A 16,070-nucleotide genomic window follows, 5' to 3' on the forward strand; every position below is an offset into this window, starting at 1 on the left:
AGTAGCCAGCTAGCCATGAGACACCATTATTGCCACCGAAGAACAGGACCTTATGGCTAGGCAATTAACCAAACACAAACCCTAAGGCACTAACACAATTGGCGTTGAGGCTGTACAGCTGGAAGGAAGTACCTGTAGAAAAATGGGCAGAGACGTACGGTACAATGTACCTCCCTAGTACACACGTTGCCAGCCCTGCCATAGAATGCAACGCGGAGGCACCTCCCCCGGTGGGCAGTGCCTGGAGTGAGCTTGGTGTATTATAAATTATGTACATAGATTCTATGGGGAGTATAATGGAAAGGCTCTTATAAAGAACGAGAACCAACACTCATTTTTTTTTTAATCTACACGAGCGTATAAGTCCATACACACACACTGTAATCGAACCTCACACCTAGCAACCACTACCCCGATTTCAATAATGCTTCTTCCTCTCTACCTCACCACCCAATTCCCGCAAAACAGTAGCTTTGCAAGCTTAAAGCGGAAGCACGATGACAGTGCCGAGGTATTTAAATTCTTTTAATTATGAACCTTTTTTTTCCCTCTCTACCATGCTCATATACTCAACCAACCATAGAGCGATAATTATTCCAGCGACTCCGACTCCGACTCGGATTGCTCCTCAAGCCCCGATTCACGCCCTCGAAAACTCCTCTCTCCGTCGCGGAGGATTGGCCCTGTGCCCGGTATCCCGGCAGATGAACCTCTGGACATCGACTCCAGGATCCCGATGCCGGTGCCGGCTGGACGTCGCCCACGGTCACGTGCGCTAATGTGCCCCAATCATTCTTGGAACTGCACTGTGTGTGGGAAGTAGGCGGATGGTGCTAGGGAACCGGAGCGGGATGAGGCATGGCTGTAAATATGAATGGGGCTGGGAACTGGATGTTCTTCATGGACGGTTCGGTTGGCATGGGCGGTGTGAAATTACAATGGCGTTTTCTGGTTGCTTTTAACATCTGTATAGAAAAAGGATAGTTTGGGAGGCGTTTGGTAATGAATATATCTAATTGATCAACCGAAGCTTATAAAGTCGCCGACGGATGGTTTATCCCAATTGGAATATCGAGTGATGTGCTGTGATTCGTCTGCGGGGGCCCGGGGCCAATGTCTGAACTTGCATGAATTTACAATATTGTGTATGGTTGGAGCGGCACGCCCCATGGGGTACGTCCGGTGGGAAAGTGAAATTGCAGTGGTAATCCGCAGATGGCATCGCATCTTGGCTGATAGAGGTGCCAATTGTGCTCCTCAACTCAACTCTGGGGCCATACTCGGTTATCCAGTATTGTACTAGTAGGTAAGTACATACATGTACTTACATACATGTAGTTAGAATATATACGTAGCTATAAGTATCAATATGTAGGTACATACATATAGCAACATTACAAACACAATCATCCTCGGAGACGTTATTACTTCGCGTATATACTATATCATCGGGAGATATCGCGGGGTACGCAAGGAAAAGAAAGAGAGTCCTTACCCCCCCATCAATGAAAAAAGAAAATACCCTCTAGCCTGTACGTAGAATTTTTTTTTTTTCACTGTTGCGACATCGGACAGCCGGACATAACATGACAGTTCCCCCTACTTCCCCCCGCCTCTTACGGTATTAAAAGACCCTGCATGTCTCTCGCCAGTGGCAACGGCGAACAAAAAAAATACCTAGCTCCCCTCATCTCTCATCTCATCTCATCTCTTCATAAAGCCCACCCCCGCCTCATAAAAAAAGTTCACAATAACAATTCTCGCCGCCGCCGCAATGTCACCCCCAGCTGCTCAATCCCCTACACTGCCACCTACTCCTGCGCTCGACGAGACACCTCTCGGGAAACTCGCAGGCATGAAGATTACAGAGTCTCCCGCTCAACCGCAGCATGACATACTGGCACTGCCGAACCAGCTCGCCATTGCTGGCAGGGCTCAGAACACTCTGACTCTGAACCGCCTCGGCCCATTGACACCGGAAGCTTCACGCCCGAGCAGCCCGTATGCTCCGCCGGTCAATTATAACGGATTGTCGTGGCCGAGTAAGACATTCTGAAATTGTGCCCGTGACTCATAGGACCCCCCAATGCTAATACTGGTGGGCTTGCAGGTGTCGGAACGAAGGAGCGCTTGGAAGCAACACCCGAAGAAGCCGCTGCGCGCCTTGAGAAGCTATCCGGAGCGTAAGGCCCCCCATTCCTGCCCTGTTCAAGAGGCGTAAGAGACAGCTGGAACTAAAAAATCTCCATGCAGCATCCGCACCCTCCTAGAATGTATCGGCGAGGACCCCACGCGCGAAGGTCTTCTTGACACCCCAACGCGCTATGCCAAAGCCATGCTCCACTTCACGAAGGGCTACCAAGACAACCTGCGTGTCATCGTCAACAACGCCGTCTTCGCCGAGGACCATGATGAAATGGTGATCGTCAAGGACATCGAGGTCTTTTCCATGTGCGAACACCATCTCGTCCCTTTCACCGGAAAGATACATATCGGCTATATTCCGAAGGGGAAGGTCCTGGGATTGAGCAAGTTTGCCAGGATCGCGGAAATGTTTGCGAGGCGGTTGCAGCTACAGGAGAGGTTGACGAGACAGGTTGCGATGGCCATCGAGGCTATTCTGAGCCCGTTGGGTGTTGCGGTCGTTATGGAGAGTAGCCATTTGTGCATGGTTATGAGAGGCGTGGAGAAGACGACTGCGACTACCATCACAAGCAGTATGTTGGGGGCGTTTAGGAAGAGCACGAAGACGAGAGAGGAGTTTATGCATCTGGTAAGCTTCAGACGATACTGTGATCGAAATGCCGATTTGGGTTACTAATAATGTTCTGTAGGTTTTGCGAAATGGACGATAGTCGCGCCATATACGGGGGTGAACAAATACTTTTTCTTTTGCTTCTTTTCTTTAAAAATTTACGAATGTGCTATATTTTTCTCTCTTCTTTTGGGTGGATTTGAATTGTTTCTTTGGATAAAAATATGTAACCCTTCAACAAGGTACATAACGGCGTTTTTAAAAGGTGGTATACGGTGTTCATCCACTGTCAGCTATGGGAGGATAAATCCTTTTCTCTTTTTTCTTTTTGTTTGAAAAGCAGTTAGAACGGGAGATATCATTTGGAATTGATACATGGTTATATGTGTATCAAGGGATACACGCCGAATCTTATGTTATGGAAGCATTGTTTGATGTGTCGTGATGTTGTATTGTAGTGATGCGGTGTCATGAGATATCACTCGTTCCACGGCTCCTGGGATAGTGAGGTCTTCCTTGCGGTTCACACTAACATTATGTAACTCTCATACATAACCATCCGTACAGTACCAAAAAGGGGATGTAATAGGTATCTACTGCAGCTGTAGCAATACAAAATTGTTCAAGACCCCTGATTAAATCTGAATCCTAACCATCATTCTGTAGAGATACCGTTTCCTCGCGGTATTTTGCTAGAGAATGTACCGAACCCACTCGCCTTTTTGGTACTGTAGGTACTCTACATGCATGCATATATCGTTTGGATTCTTAAATAAATGATTATGAACAAGACAATCTAAAAACTTTTTATTTTACAATTAATCCACCAGCTTTTAAGCTAGAGTTGCAAAGCCCCTCTTCTTCGTCGCCCTCTCCTCCTGCGTCTTAAACGCCTCCTCATCCACATACTCGCTCACCCCTCTCTGATCAACCCCACTTTTGACAAACTTGACCGCCGCCAGATTGAACCCCATCTCATCCTTCTGGTGTCTTAACGCGGCCCTTAGGTTCGCCCTCACACTATCCAGCATCGTCCGCATCGTCTTCGACGCCACAATCTGCTTATGATGCGTCTTGAGCAGGAAGAACAGGATCCGGCACGTCAGCGAGATGTGCCACTCCTTCTGCGCCCAGATGTCCAGGAACGTCAGGAACGACACAACCTTCTCGAACGGCAGCACGAGCAGGGCGTCTTGTAGGTGGGACGCCTTGATGCGCTGCGCTGTGGTCAAGACGTGCTTTTCGGCGGAGATATTGCCTAGTGCAACGAAGACGGGGTTTCGTGCGGGGGGCGCGAGGTTGGGTCGGGTGGCTTTGGCTTGCTCGTACTCCCGCAGGAGGGCAAGGTCGGCGATGCCGGCGTCGAGAGCCTCCATAAGACGCTCGCCGGCCATGAGGGTTTCGATGGTTTGCTTTCCAGCGGCGGTAGCCTCGCCGTCGTTGGCGTCGCCTTCGGCTTCAAGAGAGGTGGTTAGTGTGGATTCGTAGAGCTCTTCAAGCTCCTTTTCGCGCTCCTCTTCTAGGAAGATCTAAGGAATGTTAGTGAGAATGGAGCGGGATGGAGATGAAGAATGGGCACTACCTCGTCGTCGCCTTGCTCCCATACTCGGATGCTTTTGTCGTGACTGGCGGAGACAATTATTTCGCTGACCTTGCCGACGGCGAGGGCCCATACTTCGCCAAAGTGGCCGTCCATCTTCATGATATTCTCGAACTTGTCGCCGTCCCAGTACTTGATGAGTTTGTCTTTGCCGGCGGAGAAGAAGTTGTGAGAGTTGCGCTCGAAGGCGACCTGCATGACCGAGTCCTGGTGGGCGAAGAAACTCTTGTGACAGTCTCCAAAGTCAAGACCCCAGATCTTGACATTCTTGTCGGCGGAACATGTTGCAATGAGCTTGGAGTCCGAGGAGATGTCCATTGAGAGCACGGGCAGCTTGTGGCCGTAGAGATTGAGGAGATGCTTCAGAGTGTCTGCAAAGAACACCTTCACGGTGTTGTCTAGCAGCGCAATGGCGAGAAGTTTGGTATTGGGGGAGTAGCGTACGGAGAGCACATCATCTGTGACCTTGAGAGTGCGTGTGTGGGCCAGCCTCAGGCGCGGGGTTGTGCGTTTTGTGCCGGGGATCTCCTCCTGCACGATCTCAAAATTCCAGAACTTGACGTTCTTGTCTGCGGAACCGGTGACGAGGGACTTTCCGTCTGGATGGACTTGCAGAGACCAGATTGCGCCCTCGTGCGCTGCAACTGTTTCGATGATGCTGGAGGAGGCGACGTCAAAGAGCTCTAGTTCGCCAGATTTTGTGCCTACTACTACAATCTTGTCACCGGGGAGGAAGGAACAGCAGAGGGCGTAGCCGCACTCAAAGGTCCGGATGCAGGTAGAGGTTTTGACGTTCCAGATTTTGAGAGAGCCGCTGGATGCAGACGCAAGCATTCGGTCGTCGGAGCTGAGGGATAGGGAACGGATATCGGTCCTGTGGCCTGGTAGCTCGACAGTGTAGACTTTGTTGTACTCTGGGACTTCTGCAGCTTCCTTCTTCCCTTCCTTGCGTGAGGGCTTGGGAATATCGTAGAATTCGAGGGTGTTGTTTGTGCAGGCCACAAGGAGCTTTACAGCCTCAGATGCTTTGCTTCCTCCCCGGGTGGCCCAATCTACTGAACGGACCTTGCCGCCAGTTCGGAGTGTGACGTAGGGGACGAAAACATCGCTGACCTCGGCAGATGCCAATGATTCGGGTTCTTCTTCTATGGGTTCTTCGAGCTTGGGTTTTGCACCCTTCGCCGCCTTTTCTTCCTTCCGCTTTCTCTTGCGCTTTAGCGCCTTTTTGACCTCGTCTTCCGTTCTTATCCGCCAGATCTCGACACTCTTGTCGGAGCCGTGGCTTGCTACGAAGTTGGATGTGGGGTGAAAAGTCACCATTGTGGCGCGGTCTTTAGTGGATCTATATAAAGTCCCGCGAGGTATCAAGCAATCTGTGTCGCCCTTCGACCGTGATGCAAGGCTAGATGTGTCAATCCCCCATACCTTGAGTTCTCCGTCGTTTCCTGCTGTGATACAACCTCGTTCATCCGGGGATACTGCCATTGTCCAACATTCTCCATGGTGCGCAACGTGGGTCTCCATGCAGTGCTGGGTTGAAAGGTCCCAAAGTTTTATCAGTGTGTCTTTGCCAGTACTGACCAACCAGCCCGCATCATTCGCACCTATTGCGCCGTCTTCAATCCCGGGACCACGCAGGAACACAACCTTTGTGATCTGGTCTTTGTGTCCCCGTAGTCTGTATAGCCCAACTTCAGAGATCAGATCCCATACGATGATGTTGGCATCCTTACTACCGCTCGCAAGACGGGTGCCAGAGTGGTCGAAGCATAGGGTCGAAACTGCCGAGCGATGCCCATTGAAGCTGATTATTACTGTAGAGGTTTTGGTATCCCATAATCGGATTGATCCATCGTTGTAGCCCACTGCGAAGATGTCGTTGTCGGTTTGGGACTGGATGATGGCCGAGACTTCGGATTTGCATTTGGGGTCACTCCACCGGGAGATGAGCTCGCCCTTCTTGATATCCCAGGTGAGAACTTCTTCGTTCGCCGGAACTACGGCGCGACCGGCATTGGTGCGCGATGTGGTGCTACTCTCGGGGGTCCATATGGCATTCGCAGTGCCCGAGGCGACGATACCGAAGGTTCGGAGATGCTCGAATCGCCTGTATTGTAGAATATTGTGTTAGTGGAGCAATGGAGAGCAATTGGAGCCGTGGGGGTGTGCGCACAGATATGACTTGACCATCGTGTGAAGAATGCGCTGAAGGAAGAGAACCCAAGCTGCTGCAAATTGAAGCTATCAATTTTTCGCAACGGTTTAGGACTTTTTTGCGCAAAAACCCCGTCGCTACGCCACTTGAATGATGCGGCTCTTATGGCGCGCACAGCCACATCCCACTTCTAGCGCGTTGAATGACTTGGCTGAACAAAATAATCTACCACATTCACCACAACACGCAGACCACTGGAAATGACGTCCCTGAAGAGATCATCCGCTGATTCGGCAAATAGATCTAATATCTCCTCAAAGATCTTTCTCAGATCAAGCAAGGGCAAATGCACAAAGGTCGTCCGTGAGCTCTATCTCAGGCAGGACATACCTTGTTCCTCACAGCTATGTTTCCCGTGCAGCGCCGATGCGCCCGCCGACTCCAATGGCCGTGTGAGACCATTCGTTCTCTCAGCCACGCCGGCTGCGAATAGTATATTCACGAAAGGGCACTATATAGTCCCCGATACGAACATATTCCTCTATTGTATGGACATCATAGAGCACAAAAGCGCTTTCTACGATGTAATTGTGCTCCAAACCGTGCTTGACGAGCTCAGAAACCGGTCATTGCCTTTGTATAATCGGCTACGGTCCCTAGTCAGCTCGCAGGAGAAACGATTCTACGTCTTTCACAATGACTTCCGATTGGAGACATTTGTGAAGCGCTTGGAGGGCGAGACAATCAACGACCGGAACGATCGTGCCGTGAGGAGGGCTTGTGCGTGGTATAAAGAACACTTAATGGATGCAGTTTCAGGAACGAAGAGTAAATGCCCGGAAATTATCATGGTGAGCGACGATAAAGGGAACCTGGCGAAGGCGAAGGAGGAAGGGATCGAGTGCGCTTCTAGTATGTTGAGTTTGTCTAGTGATATATGCGTCTGTTTTGGCGACTGACGTTGTATAGTAAGGGATTATGTCCGAGGTCTCAAGAACGCCGATGAGCTCCTTGATATGATTTCTGCGGCTGCGGAAGACGCCCATGCTAAGGCTTCCAAGGCGGAAATGCTGTATCCTGAATACTTCACAATGTCTAAAATGCAAACCGGTGTTAAGGCGGGAACGCTGCATCAAGGAGTTTTCAATGTATCCCCATACAACTTTCTTGAGGGAAGTGTTCATGTACCGGCTTTCGACAAGGCTCTGCTCATTTTGGGTAGAGAGAATATAAACCGAAGCGTATCGGGTGACGTTGTTGTTGTAGAGATCCTGCCAAAAGAACAGTGGAAGCAGCCGAGTACAAAAATCGTGGAGGAGGAAAGCCTGACGAAAAACGACAACCCGGACGTAGATGCGCCTGAGGTAATCGAGACCGAGCAGGAGCGGAAGGCACTGGTCGAAGAGGTCAAGAAGACACTTGGAGGGAGTGCCGAAGGAAAGCCGCAGCCTACAGCGAGGGTTGTGGGTATCGCAAAGAGGAATTGGAGATAGTATGTGTTCCTATCCAAGTTGCATAGGAAATAATGTTTGTTAACATTTATTCTGATAGTTACGTTGGTCATGTTGACCCTTCTTCCGCCTCCGCCTCTCGCGGCCGTAGCCAGCAGACCGTTTTCTTAATACCTATGGATAAACGTATCCCAAAAATTAGAATCCGAACCCGCCAAGCCTCTGAACTTCTGGGTAAGAGGATTGTTGTAGCAATAGATTCATGGGATAGAACATCGCGGTACCCTGTCGGTCACTTCGTCCGTTCACTTGGTGAACTCGAGACTAAAGAGGCGGAGACTGAAGCATTGCTGCTCGAGTACGATGTCCAATATAGACCATTCCCGAAGGCAGTCCTAGACTGTCTCCCCAAGGAAGGTCATGACTGGAAGGTCCCTCAAGATCCCAACCACCCAGGATGGATCGGGAGAAAAGATTACAGGGGTTTACTTGTATGCAGTATCGATCCTCCTGGCTGTCAAGACATCGACGACGCACTCCACGCAAAACTACTTCCCAATGGAAACTATGAGGTCGGCGTGCATATCGCCGATGTCACACATTTTGTTAAGCCCAACAACCCAATGGATGATGAAGCTACAGCCAGAGGAACCACAGTTTACCTTGTCGATAAACGTATCGACATGTTGCCCATGTTACTCGGAACAGACTTATGTTCGCTGAAGCCATATGTGGAACGTTACGCATTTTCAACAATCTGGGAAATGACACCGGATGCCGAGATTATCTCTGTTGATTTTACGAAGTCAGTCATCAAGTCGCGAGAGGCGTTCAGTTATGAGCATGCGCAGTTGCGAATTGATGATGAATCACAGCAAGATGAGCTCACTAACGGAATGAGGGCACTCCTTAAACTCTCCAAGAAGCTTAGGCAAAAGCGTATGGACGCCGGTGCACTGAACCTTGCGAGTCCCGAGGTTAAGGTTGAGGCCGAGAGTGAGACGAGTGATCCGATCGATGTGAAGACAAAGAAATTACTAGAGACGAACTCTCTGGTCGAAGAGTTTATGTTGCTCGCCAACACTAGTGTCGCAAGCAAAATTTACGAGGCTTTTCCCCAGACGGCCATGCTGCGGCGTCACGGGGCTCCTCCAGCAACCAACTTTGAGGAGTTGCAAACTCAGCTCCGAGTCCGAAAGGGTCTTACCCTGCGCGTCGACTCTTCAAAGGCGGTCGCGGATTCACTTGACGAATGTGTCGATCCCAGTGAACCATTTTTTAACACTCTCGTTCGTATCCTCGCAACAAGATGTATGCTTTCTGCAGAATATTTCTGTTCTGGGACTCAGGCGTACCCAGAATTCAAGCATTATGGACTGGCTTCTGAGATCTACACTCACTTCACATCTCCCATCCGACGTTATGCAGATGTAGTGGCCCACCGTCAACTCGCTGCTGCGATAGCCTATGAACAACTTGACAACTCTCTCCATAGCAAGGCGAAGCTCGAGGCTATCTGCAAGAATATCAATGTCCGTCACCGGAACGCACAATTTGCAGGACGCGCATCTGTAGAGTACTATGTGGGGCAGGCGCTCAAGGGGCGTGTTACTAAAGAGGAAGGATTCATCATGAAGATCTTCTCCAACGGTTTTGTTGTGTTTGTACCCAGGTTTGGTATCGAAGGGATGATCAGGACACGGGAGTTGTCGCAGGGAGGGGTAGAGCCGGAGACAGAGTTTGATGCGGAGGCCTATGTATTGACTATCGGTGAAAGTGGCGAGAAGTGGAGTGTAGGGCTGTTTGATAAAGTTGTGGTGGAGGTAACAGATGATAAAGAGGAGAAGACGGGAAAGAGAAAGATAAAACTGACGTTGGTCGAAGTTGGAGGGAAATAAAGAATAAGGATCATATAGATAAAACTGGTAGAGTAAATGTTATTACTGGATCGATGAATCGCTAGGGTTTTGGTTGCTGCTGTTCTCTCTTATACTTGAGAAACGCTTCCTCTTCGTATTTATTATTTGCTGCTGCCTCGCCCGAAATATCTATCCTATTTGGCCGACTATTTTTCAACCCATCGAACTAGGTTATTATTCTAACAAGACGGAACGAATTAACATATGCATGGGGCTATCGAACTTGCGATCTTGTGTGACCAACGGATAATTCGCTCCAGAGTTCCGAGTAGCGCATATCGATGCTGCGCATTTGATTTGCTGTTAGATTCGCTTCACAGCCCAGACAGGCAAAAATGGGCCACCCCCGCTTTCAATTTCTCCAGCTGTGTTCCTACCTCTCCTCAGCTTTGACTTAACCTCCTTCATTTCAGATTCTTTTCTGTACCTTATGGCTGAACCTTTATCCTTTGCGGCGAGTATTATCGCTATTGTGCAGGCCACGCAAGCTGCTGGTCAGGCTTTTATTGCGATTTATAACTTTTATGGCGATATAAAAAATTCGCCTGAAACTACCAGGAAGCTTGCGGCTGAGATCCAATCTCTTGGAGAAATCCTCAATCAAATGAAAACATATGGGGAAGAAAACAAACAATCGACAGCAATACAGAATCTGGAAGAAAATCTAAAGAATTGTTCTAAGTTGCTAGAGAAATTACAGGCAATGCTTTACACGGCTCAGAAGGTATCAAAGCTGGACAAGATGTGGAGAAGACTTAAACAAGCATTCAACAAAAAGGATATTGCGGATATCATATCCCAAATTCAGAGTTATAAGAAAACATTCAGTCTTGGCTTGGCCGTGGAGAATATGTGAGTTATTCTACAGTACAATCTCGTTATAAGGATATTTTCTATAAGGATATTCGGCCTATAAGGATATATGTATGATTTAACTTTGGTCCCGACAGGGATTGTGACGTGGGTGAGCTGGGCACTTCTTATAAGGATAAATCGCCTATAAGGATATTTTTGGATGCAAAATTGTCACATTTCCATATCCTTATAGCGAGATTGTACTGTAGTTAAAAGGTTTAATTAATAGACTAATTCTCGGCATAGATCCATTGCAAGAAACGTCGAGGCACGTGTTCAGCATATCGCTCAGGAACAACATGTCGATAGAATAAACGCAATGAAAGGCCATTCAGGTAAAACTCATGGCTACAAAATTTTTGGATAAATTCCTACCGAAGCTAATGGGTCGCCAGAGGAGAGATGGAAGAAGATCCTTCATTGGGTTTTCGCGGGATCTACTAGTAAAAAACACACTGATATCACAAAGAGAAGGCGAAAAGGGACCGGAAAATGGTTTTTACAGACTCCGGGGGTTCAAAACTGGATTACTGATCCAGATTCACCAATTGTTTGGGGACACGGTATTCGTAAGTTGGTGAATAGAGAGCTGATTATTGGCACTGACGATTTTTATAACAGCTGGTTCCGGAAAGACGTTTTTGAGGTATATATAATGCCTTCGTGTTTATACAGTTCAGTGTATGGTTTCGCTAATCCGAGGTATTGAGTCTAGCTCTGCTGTAATCGACCATGTCGAAAACGAAGATCTATTTCCGACGCCAGAAAACGGAGTCGCCCATATATACTTTGATTACAAAGACCAGGAACAACAGAAAGCTGTCGATGTTCTCTCCAGCTTGGTGAAACAGCTTGCTTACCAATTGCCATTCCCGCTCAAAGAACTTGAGGAATTATATAAAAAGAAAGAATCCAAAGATAGAAGGCCTACGACCGAGGAGCTATTTACTATTCTCCTCATAATCTTCACATCCTTTAATCGTGTCTTTCTTATCTTCGATGCACTGGACGAGTCCGATCAGCGCAAAGAGATTCTTCCACTAATTCAGCGTATGTCAATGAAAAACGTAAATGTGCTTGTTACCAGTAGGCCTTACCCAGAAGACATTCAGGCGTTGTTTGGGCACAACACCGTAAAGTTAGAAATCCTCGCGAAGGAAGAGGACATTGTCAAATATATCGGGGAAAAGATCGATGAGAACCCTCGAGCAAAGCGGCTCGTCGAACTTGGAGATTGTCGGGAAAAAATCATTTCCGAACTTGTGGACTGCGCTAAGGGAATGTACGTGTATCTATAAAGGCTCTAACCTATGAGGTCTGGAACTCTTCTATATGTACTAAATTTTAATATGTACCCAGGTTTTTGCTCGTTCATTTCCATGTAAAGTACATTTGCGAACAAACGACCCCAAATGAGATCCTCGAAGCGCTCGACGGACTCAAGAGTAGTTCTACGGATGATAGACCCCTGGATCCTACTTATAATAGAGCTATAGAAACCCTCAAAAAGCAATCCAAGAGCCCCAGAGCCTTAGCAATCAACATTCTTTCATGGCTTCTAAAAGCTAGACGCCCTATGACAGTTGACGAAATCCGGACTGCGGCACGTCTCGAACCAGGAAAATATCAACTAGACGAGCTTGACCTCCCAGCGGACGAAACACTTCTCGACGTATGTGCTGGTTTGGTCATGATAGACAAGGAGTCTAAAACAATCAAATTTGTTCACTATACTGTTCAAGAGTATATTTTAAACAACGATATCATTCCTGGTGATACGGAGTCTAAACTAGCAGAGTTATGCGTTACATATCTGTTGTTCAAAATCTTTGAGGTTCCTCCAAAAACAGAAGAGACTACCCTCGCACGCCTTGAGTCACATCCTTTTCTTCACTATGTTGCTTCACATATATCTTTCCATGTTGGAATTCGTGAGAATGATGAATTAACGGAAATAGTTATGAAGTTTTTGAAGAGAACTGGTAATGTTTTATCATTCTTGAGGGCGTGCAATAATCTAAATATCGTTAGCTTTTTGGAAAACAGGGAGATACAAATCATCGAAGAATTGGAAAAGTGGGAGGCTTTGTGCATAGCATGCCGCATCGGACATCACGGCTCCGTTAAGATTTTGATCGATGACGGAGCAGAGGTTCTAAAATCAGACAGATTAGGACGTACTCCTCTATACTTCTCAGTGCACACCGGAAGCACACTGATTACCCAGCTATTGCTCGATGTTGGCGCGGAGATTTCAACCCAAACATTGAACGATCAACGGACACCCCTAATTGAAGGAGTAAGAAATGGTCATCTACCAATTGCCCAAATACTACTCGACAATGGAGCCAATGCTGGGGCTCAAGATCAATATGGTTGGACAGCATTGCACCATGCGGCATGTGAAGGGTACTGTGAAATCGTACAACTCCTCATCAACAATCATGGTGTGGAAATATCAGCTCAAGAAGAAGATGGCTGGACAGCACTACATCTTGCAGCACACAATGGACACCTGCCAGTCGTCCAGCTCCTGCTCGACAAGGGCGCCGATGTCTCGGACCGAAATAAGAATGGTGCTTCAGTCTTATACATCGCGGCACAAATGGGACACCTGCCAGTCGTCCAGCTCCTGCTCGACAAGGGCGCCGATGTCTCGGACCGAATGAAGAATGGTGCTTCAGTCTTATACATCGCGGCACAAATGGGACACCTGCCAGTCGTCCAGCTCCTGCTCGACAAGGGCGCCGATGTCTCGGACCGAAAGAAGAATGGTGCTTCAGTCTTATACATCGCGGCACAAAATGGACACCTGCCAGTCGTCCAGCTCCTGCTCGACAAGGGCGCCGATGTCTCGGACCGAATGAATGATGGTGCTTCAGTCTTATACATCGCGGCACAAATGGGACACCTGCCAGTCGTCCAGCTCCTGCTCGACAAGGGCGCCGATGTCTCGGACCGAAATAAGAATGGTGCTTCAGTCTTATACATCGCGGCAGAAATGGGACACCTGCTAGTCGTCCAGCTCCTGCTCGACAAGGGCGCCGATGTCTCGGACCGAAAGAAGAATGGTGTTTCACCATTATACATCGCGGCAGAAATGGGACACCTGCCAGTCGTCCAGCTCCTGCTCGACAAGGGCGCCGATGTCTCGGACCGAGATAATGATGGTTTTTCACCATTATACATCGCGGCAGAAATGGGACACCTGCCAGTCGTCCAGCTCCTGCTCGACAAGGGCGCCGATGTCTCGGACCGAGATAATGATGGTTTTTCACCATTATACATCGCGGCAGAAATGGGACACCTGCCAGTCGTCCAGCTCCTGCTCGACAAGGGCGCCGATGTCTCGGACCGAAATAAGAATGGTGCTTCAGTCTTATTCATCGCGGCAGAAATGGGACACCTGCTAGTCGTCCAGCTCCTGCTCGACAAGGGCGCCGATGTCTCGGACCGAAAGAAGAATGGTGTTTCACCATTATACATCGCGGCAGAAATGGGACACCTGCCAGTCGTCCAGCTCCTGCTCGACAAGGGCGCCGATGTCTCGGACCGAAATAAGAATGGTGCTTCAGTCTTATACATCGCGGCACAAATGGGACACCTGCCAGTCGTCCAGCTCCTGCTCGACAAGGGCGCCGATGTCTCGGACCGAAATAAGAATGGTGCTTCAGTCTTATACATCGCGGCACACCAGGGACACCTGCCAGTCGTCCAGCTCCTGCTCGACAAGGGCGCCGATGTCTCGGACCGAAATAAGAATGGTGCTTCAGTCTTATACATCGCGGCACACCAGGGACACCTGCCAGTCGTCCAGCTCCTGCTCGACAAGGGCGCTGATGTTTCGGACCTAACCAATGATGGTTGGTCAGTCCTACACACTGCGGCACAACATGGACACCTACCAGTCGTCCAGCTATTGCTTGAGTATGGTGCCGACATGCTAGTTCAAGGCCCGGGCGGAACAACAGCGTTGCGTCTCGCAAAATCAAAATCTATGACTCAACTCCTCACTCCAAAAGCGAACCAGGAAAAGAGGTGCGAAGAAGTATCTTCCCAACGTTTTTGGCTAGGTCGGGTGCTTACTCTGCGTGAAAGTAGTGATGATGATAGGGACGAAGAAGAGGCCCCGTGAGGTGTGGTCCAGGGGTGGGACAAGGCAGCGCAAATGGGTATGCGGGTATTGAAGGGTTTCTGGGGGGTTCGGAGGCTTTGGGCTTTATTTAAAATTTTCTCATTTTTTCGTCTTAGTTCCGCGAGCGAGATGATTATTATTATTATGGTTCCACGAGTGGACATTTCTGGCAATCGAGTGATGAAACATGATCGAGTGATGATCCATGACCGCTACTTGAAAGCGGTCTTAAAAGTATATCAAACTCCTAAATAGGCGGTCAACATACTTGAGTCATTTTTTCACGATAGGTTTGATGGGTATGTAGACATGCGCTTGCTGGCCGTTGAACTACATGTATACACATAATTTTAACGATCTGTCATGGAAGTGGGCCTCCGGGGTGCGGTTGAGGGTTGAGCCTTCCGGGTCCGGAGCATAACAGTACGTATACCCCCGGGCTGTATATCTGGACAGCGTAAGCCTCTATGAATGGTATGGGGTACGTAGATGGGCTCCACCCGGGCGAACCGGCCTGTCAATACCTCGAATCGTGTGTACGTCCTTGCCGGATTTTTCTTTTACTTTGTCCGGTGACTTTTCTTCCGCGCCCGGAAAACGGGTGAGGATTTATTGTGAAAGCTGTTGAAAGACCCTGAATTTTGGTGACACAAGGTAACGGTTTCCCCAGATTATTTTGGTGAGGTGTGCAATCATGAGGCCGTTGTGACCCTTCCTGGTGCATGCATGTAATGATGGGATTGCTGGGCTAGCTAGAAATAAGCCGGAAGGTATAGCCAGAGCACAGTGAAGTACGTACCCGGACCCAGCTCAGGTAAGCAAATCATCTCATAGTCTTCGGAGCCTGTGAAGTCTTAACTGCTCCTCTGAAACTCGCAGTTGATCTCAATCCATTGAATCGGCGAAGGCGCCGGATGCAGGTTAACGATTGCTCGGTCTTTCTTCCTCGACGTATCTTTCGTATCGTACAGTCGATGTTTTCCGTGCGTACGCGTGTTATGAAGGTACCACGACTAGGTTTTCAATAGTAGTTCCCTGGATGCTAGGAATAGGAGACCTGCCTGGGGGAAGGTACATAGTCGCCTTGATAGGTATGGTACTAGTTAGTAATTTCGTGCGAGCATGAGGCTACAAGTGGAATTCCCTATATCAAAGCGCCCAGCATACCTCACTTCTGGGTACAGACTAGGATCGAGTGAT

General features: G+C 48.6%; 5 protein-coding genes across 5 annotated transcripts; 4 read left to right on the forward strand and 1 right to left on the reverse strand.

The window, feature by feature from the left end:
- Nucleotides 1-424: 424 nt before the first annotated feature.
- On the forward strand, nucleotides 425-823 carry H6S33_001266 (uncharacterized protein; the record flags this gene model as incomplete). Its single annotated transcript, XM_044832625.1, has 2 exons — nucleotides 425-511; nucleotides 584-823. 2 exons carry the CDS (start codon nucleotides 425-427, stop codon nucleotides 821-823), a joined length of 327 nt encoding a protein of 108 aa, XP_044694233.1.
- Nucleotides 824-1,774: 951 nt separating this feature from the next.
- Nucleotides 1,775-2,855, forward strand: H6S33_001267 (uncharacterized protein; the record flags this gene model as incomplete). Its single annotated transcript, XM_044832626.1, has 4 exons — nucleotides 1,775-2,042; nucleotides 2,111-2,183; nucleotides 2,254-2,773; nucleotides 2,835-2,855. The coding sequence occupies 4 exons, from the start codon at nucleotides 1,775-1,777 to the stop codon at nucleotides 2,853-2,855; spliced, it is 882 nt and encodes a 293-aa protein (XP_044694234.1).
- Nucleotides 2,856-3,588: 733 nt separating this feature from the next.
- H6S33_001268 (uncharacterized protein) lies at nucleotides 3,589-6,545 on the reverse strand (the record flags this gene model as incomplete). Its single annotated transcript, XM_044832627.1, has 3 exons — nucleotides 3,589-4,284; nucleotides 4,338-6,462; nucleotides 6,529-6,545. 3 exons carry the CDS (start codon nucleotides 6,543-6,545, stop codon nucleotides 3,589-3,591), a joined length of 2,838 nt encoding a protein of 945 aa, XP_044694235.1.
- A 225-nt stretch (nucleotides 6,546-6,770) lies between these two features.
- Nucleotides 6,771-9,859, forward strand: H6S33_001269 (uncharacterized protein; the record flags this gene model as incomplete). The annotated part of the gene is made up of 3 exons (XM_044832628.1): nucleotides 6,771-7,422; nucleotides 7,480-8,002; nucleotides 8,062-9,859. 3 exons carry the CDS (start codon nucleotides 6,771-6,773, stop codon nucleotides 9,857-9,859), a joined length of 2,973 nt encoding a protein of 990 aa, XP_044694236.1.
- A 451-nt stretch (nucleotides 9,860-10,310) lies between these two features.
- H6S33_001270 (uncharacterized protein) lies at nucleotides 10,311-14,870 on the forward strand (the record flags this gene model as incomplete). The annotated part of the gene is made up of 9 exons (XM_044832629.1): nucleotides 10,311-10,732; nucleotides 10,982-11,070; nucleotides 11,131-11,304; nucleotides 11,357-11,381; nucleotides 11,451-12,017; nucleotides 12,095-12,121; nucleotides 12,694-12,717; nucleotides 12,782-14,773; nucleotides 14,837-14,870. 9 exons carry the CDS (start codon nucleotides 10,311-10,313, stop codon nucleotides 14,868-14,870), a joined length of 3,354 nt encoding a protein of 1,117 aa, XP_044694237.1.
- Between the last annotated feature and the right edge of the window lie 1,200 nt (nucleotides 14,871-16,070).

This window comes from Morchella sextelata (genome assembly GCF_020137385.1).
Source record: "Morchella sextelata strain SCLS chromosome Unknown scls_10, whole genome shotgun sequence".
Taxonomy (NCBI): domain Eukaryota; kingdom Fungi; phylum Ascomycota; class Pezizomycetes; order Pezizales; family Morchellaceae; genus Morchella; species Morchella sextelata.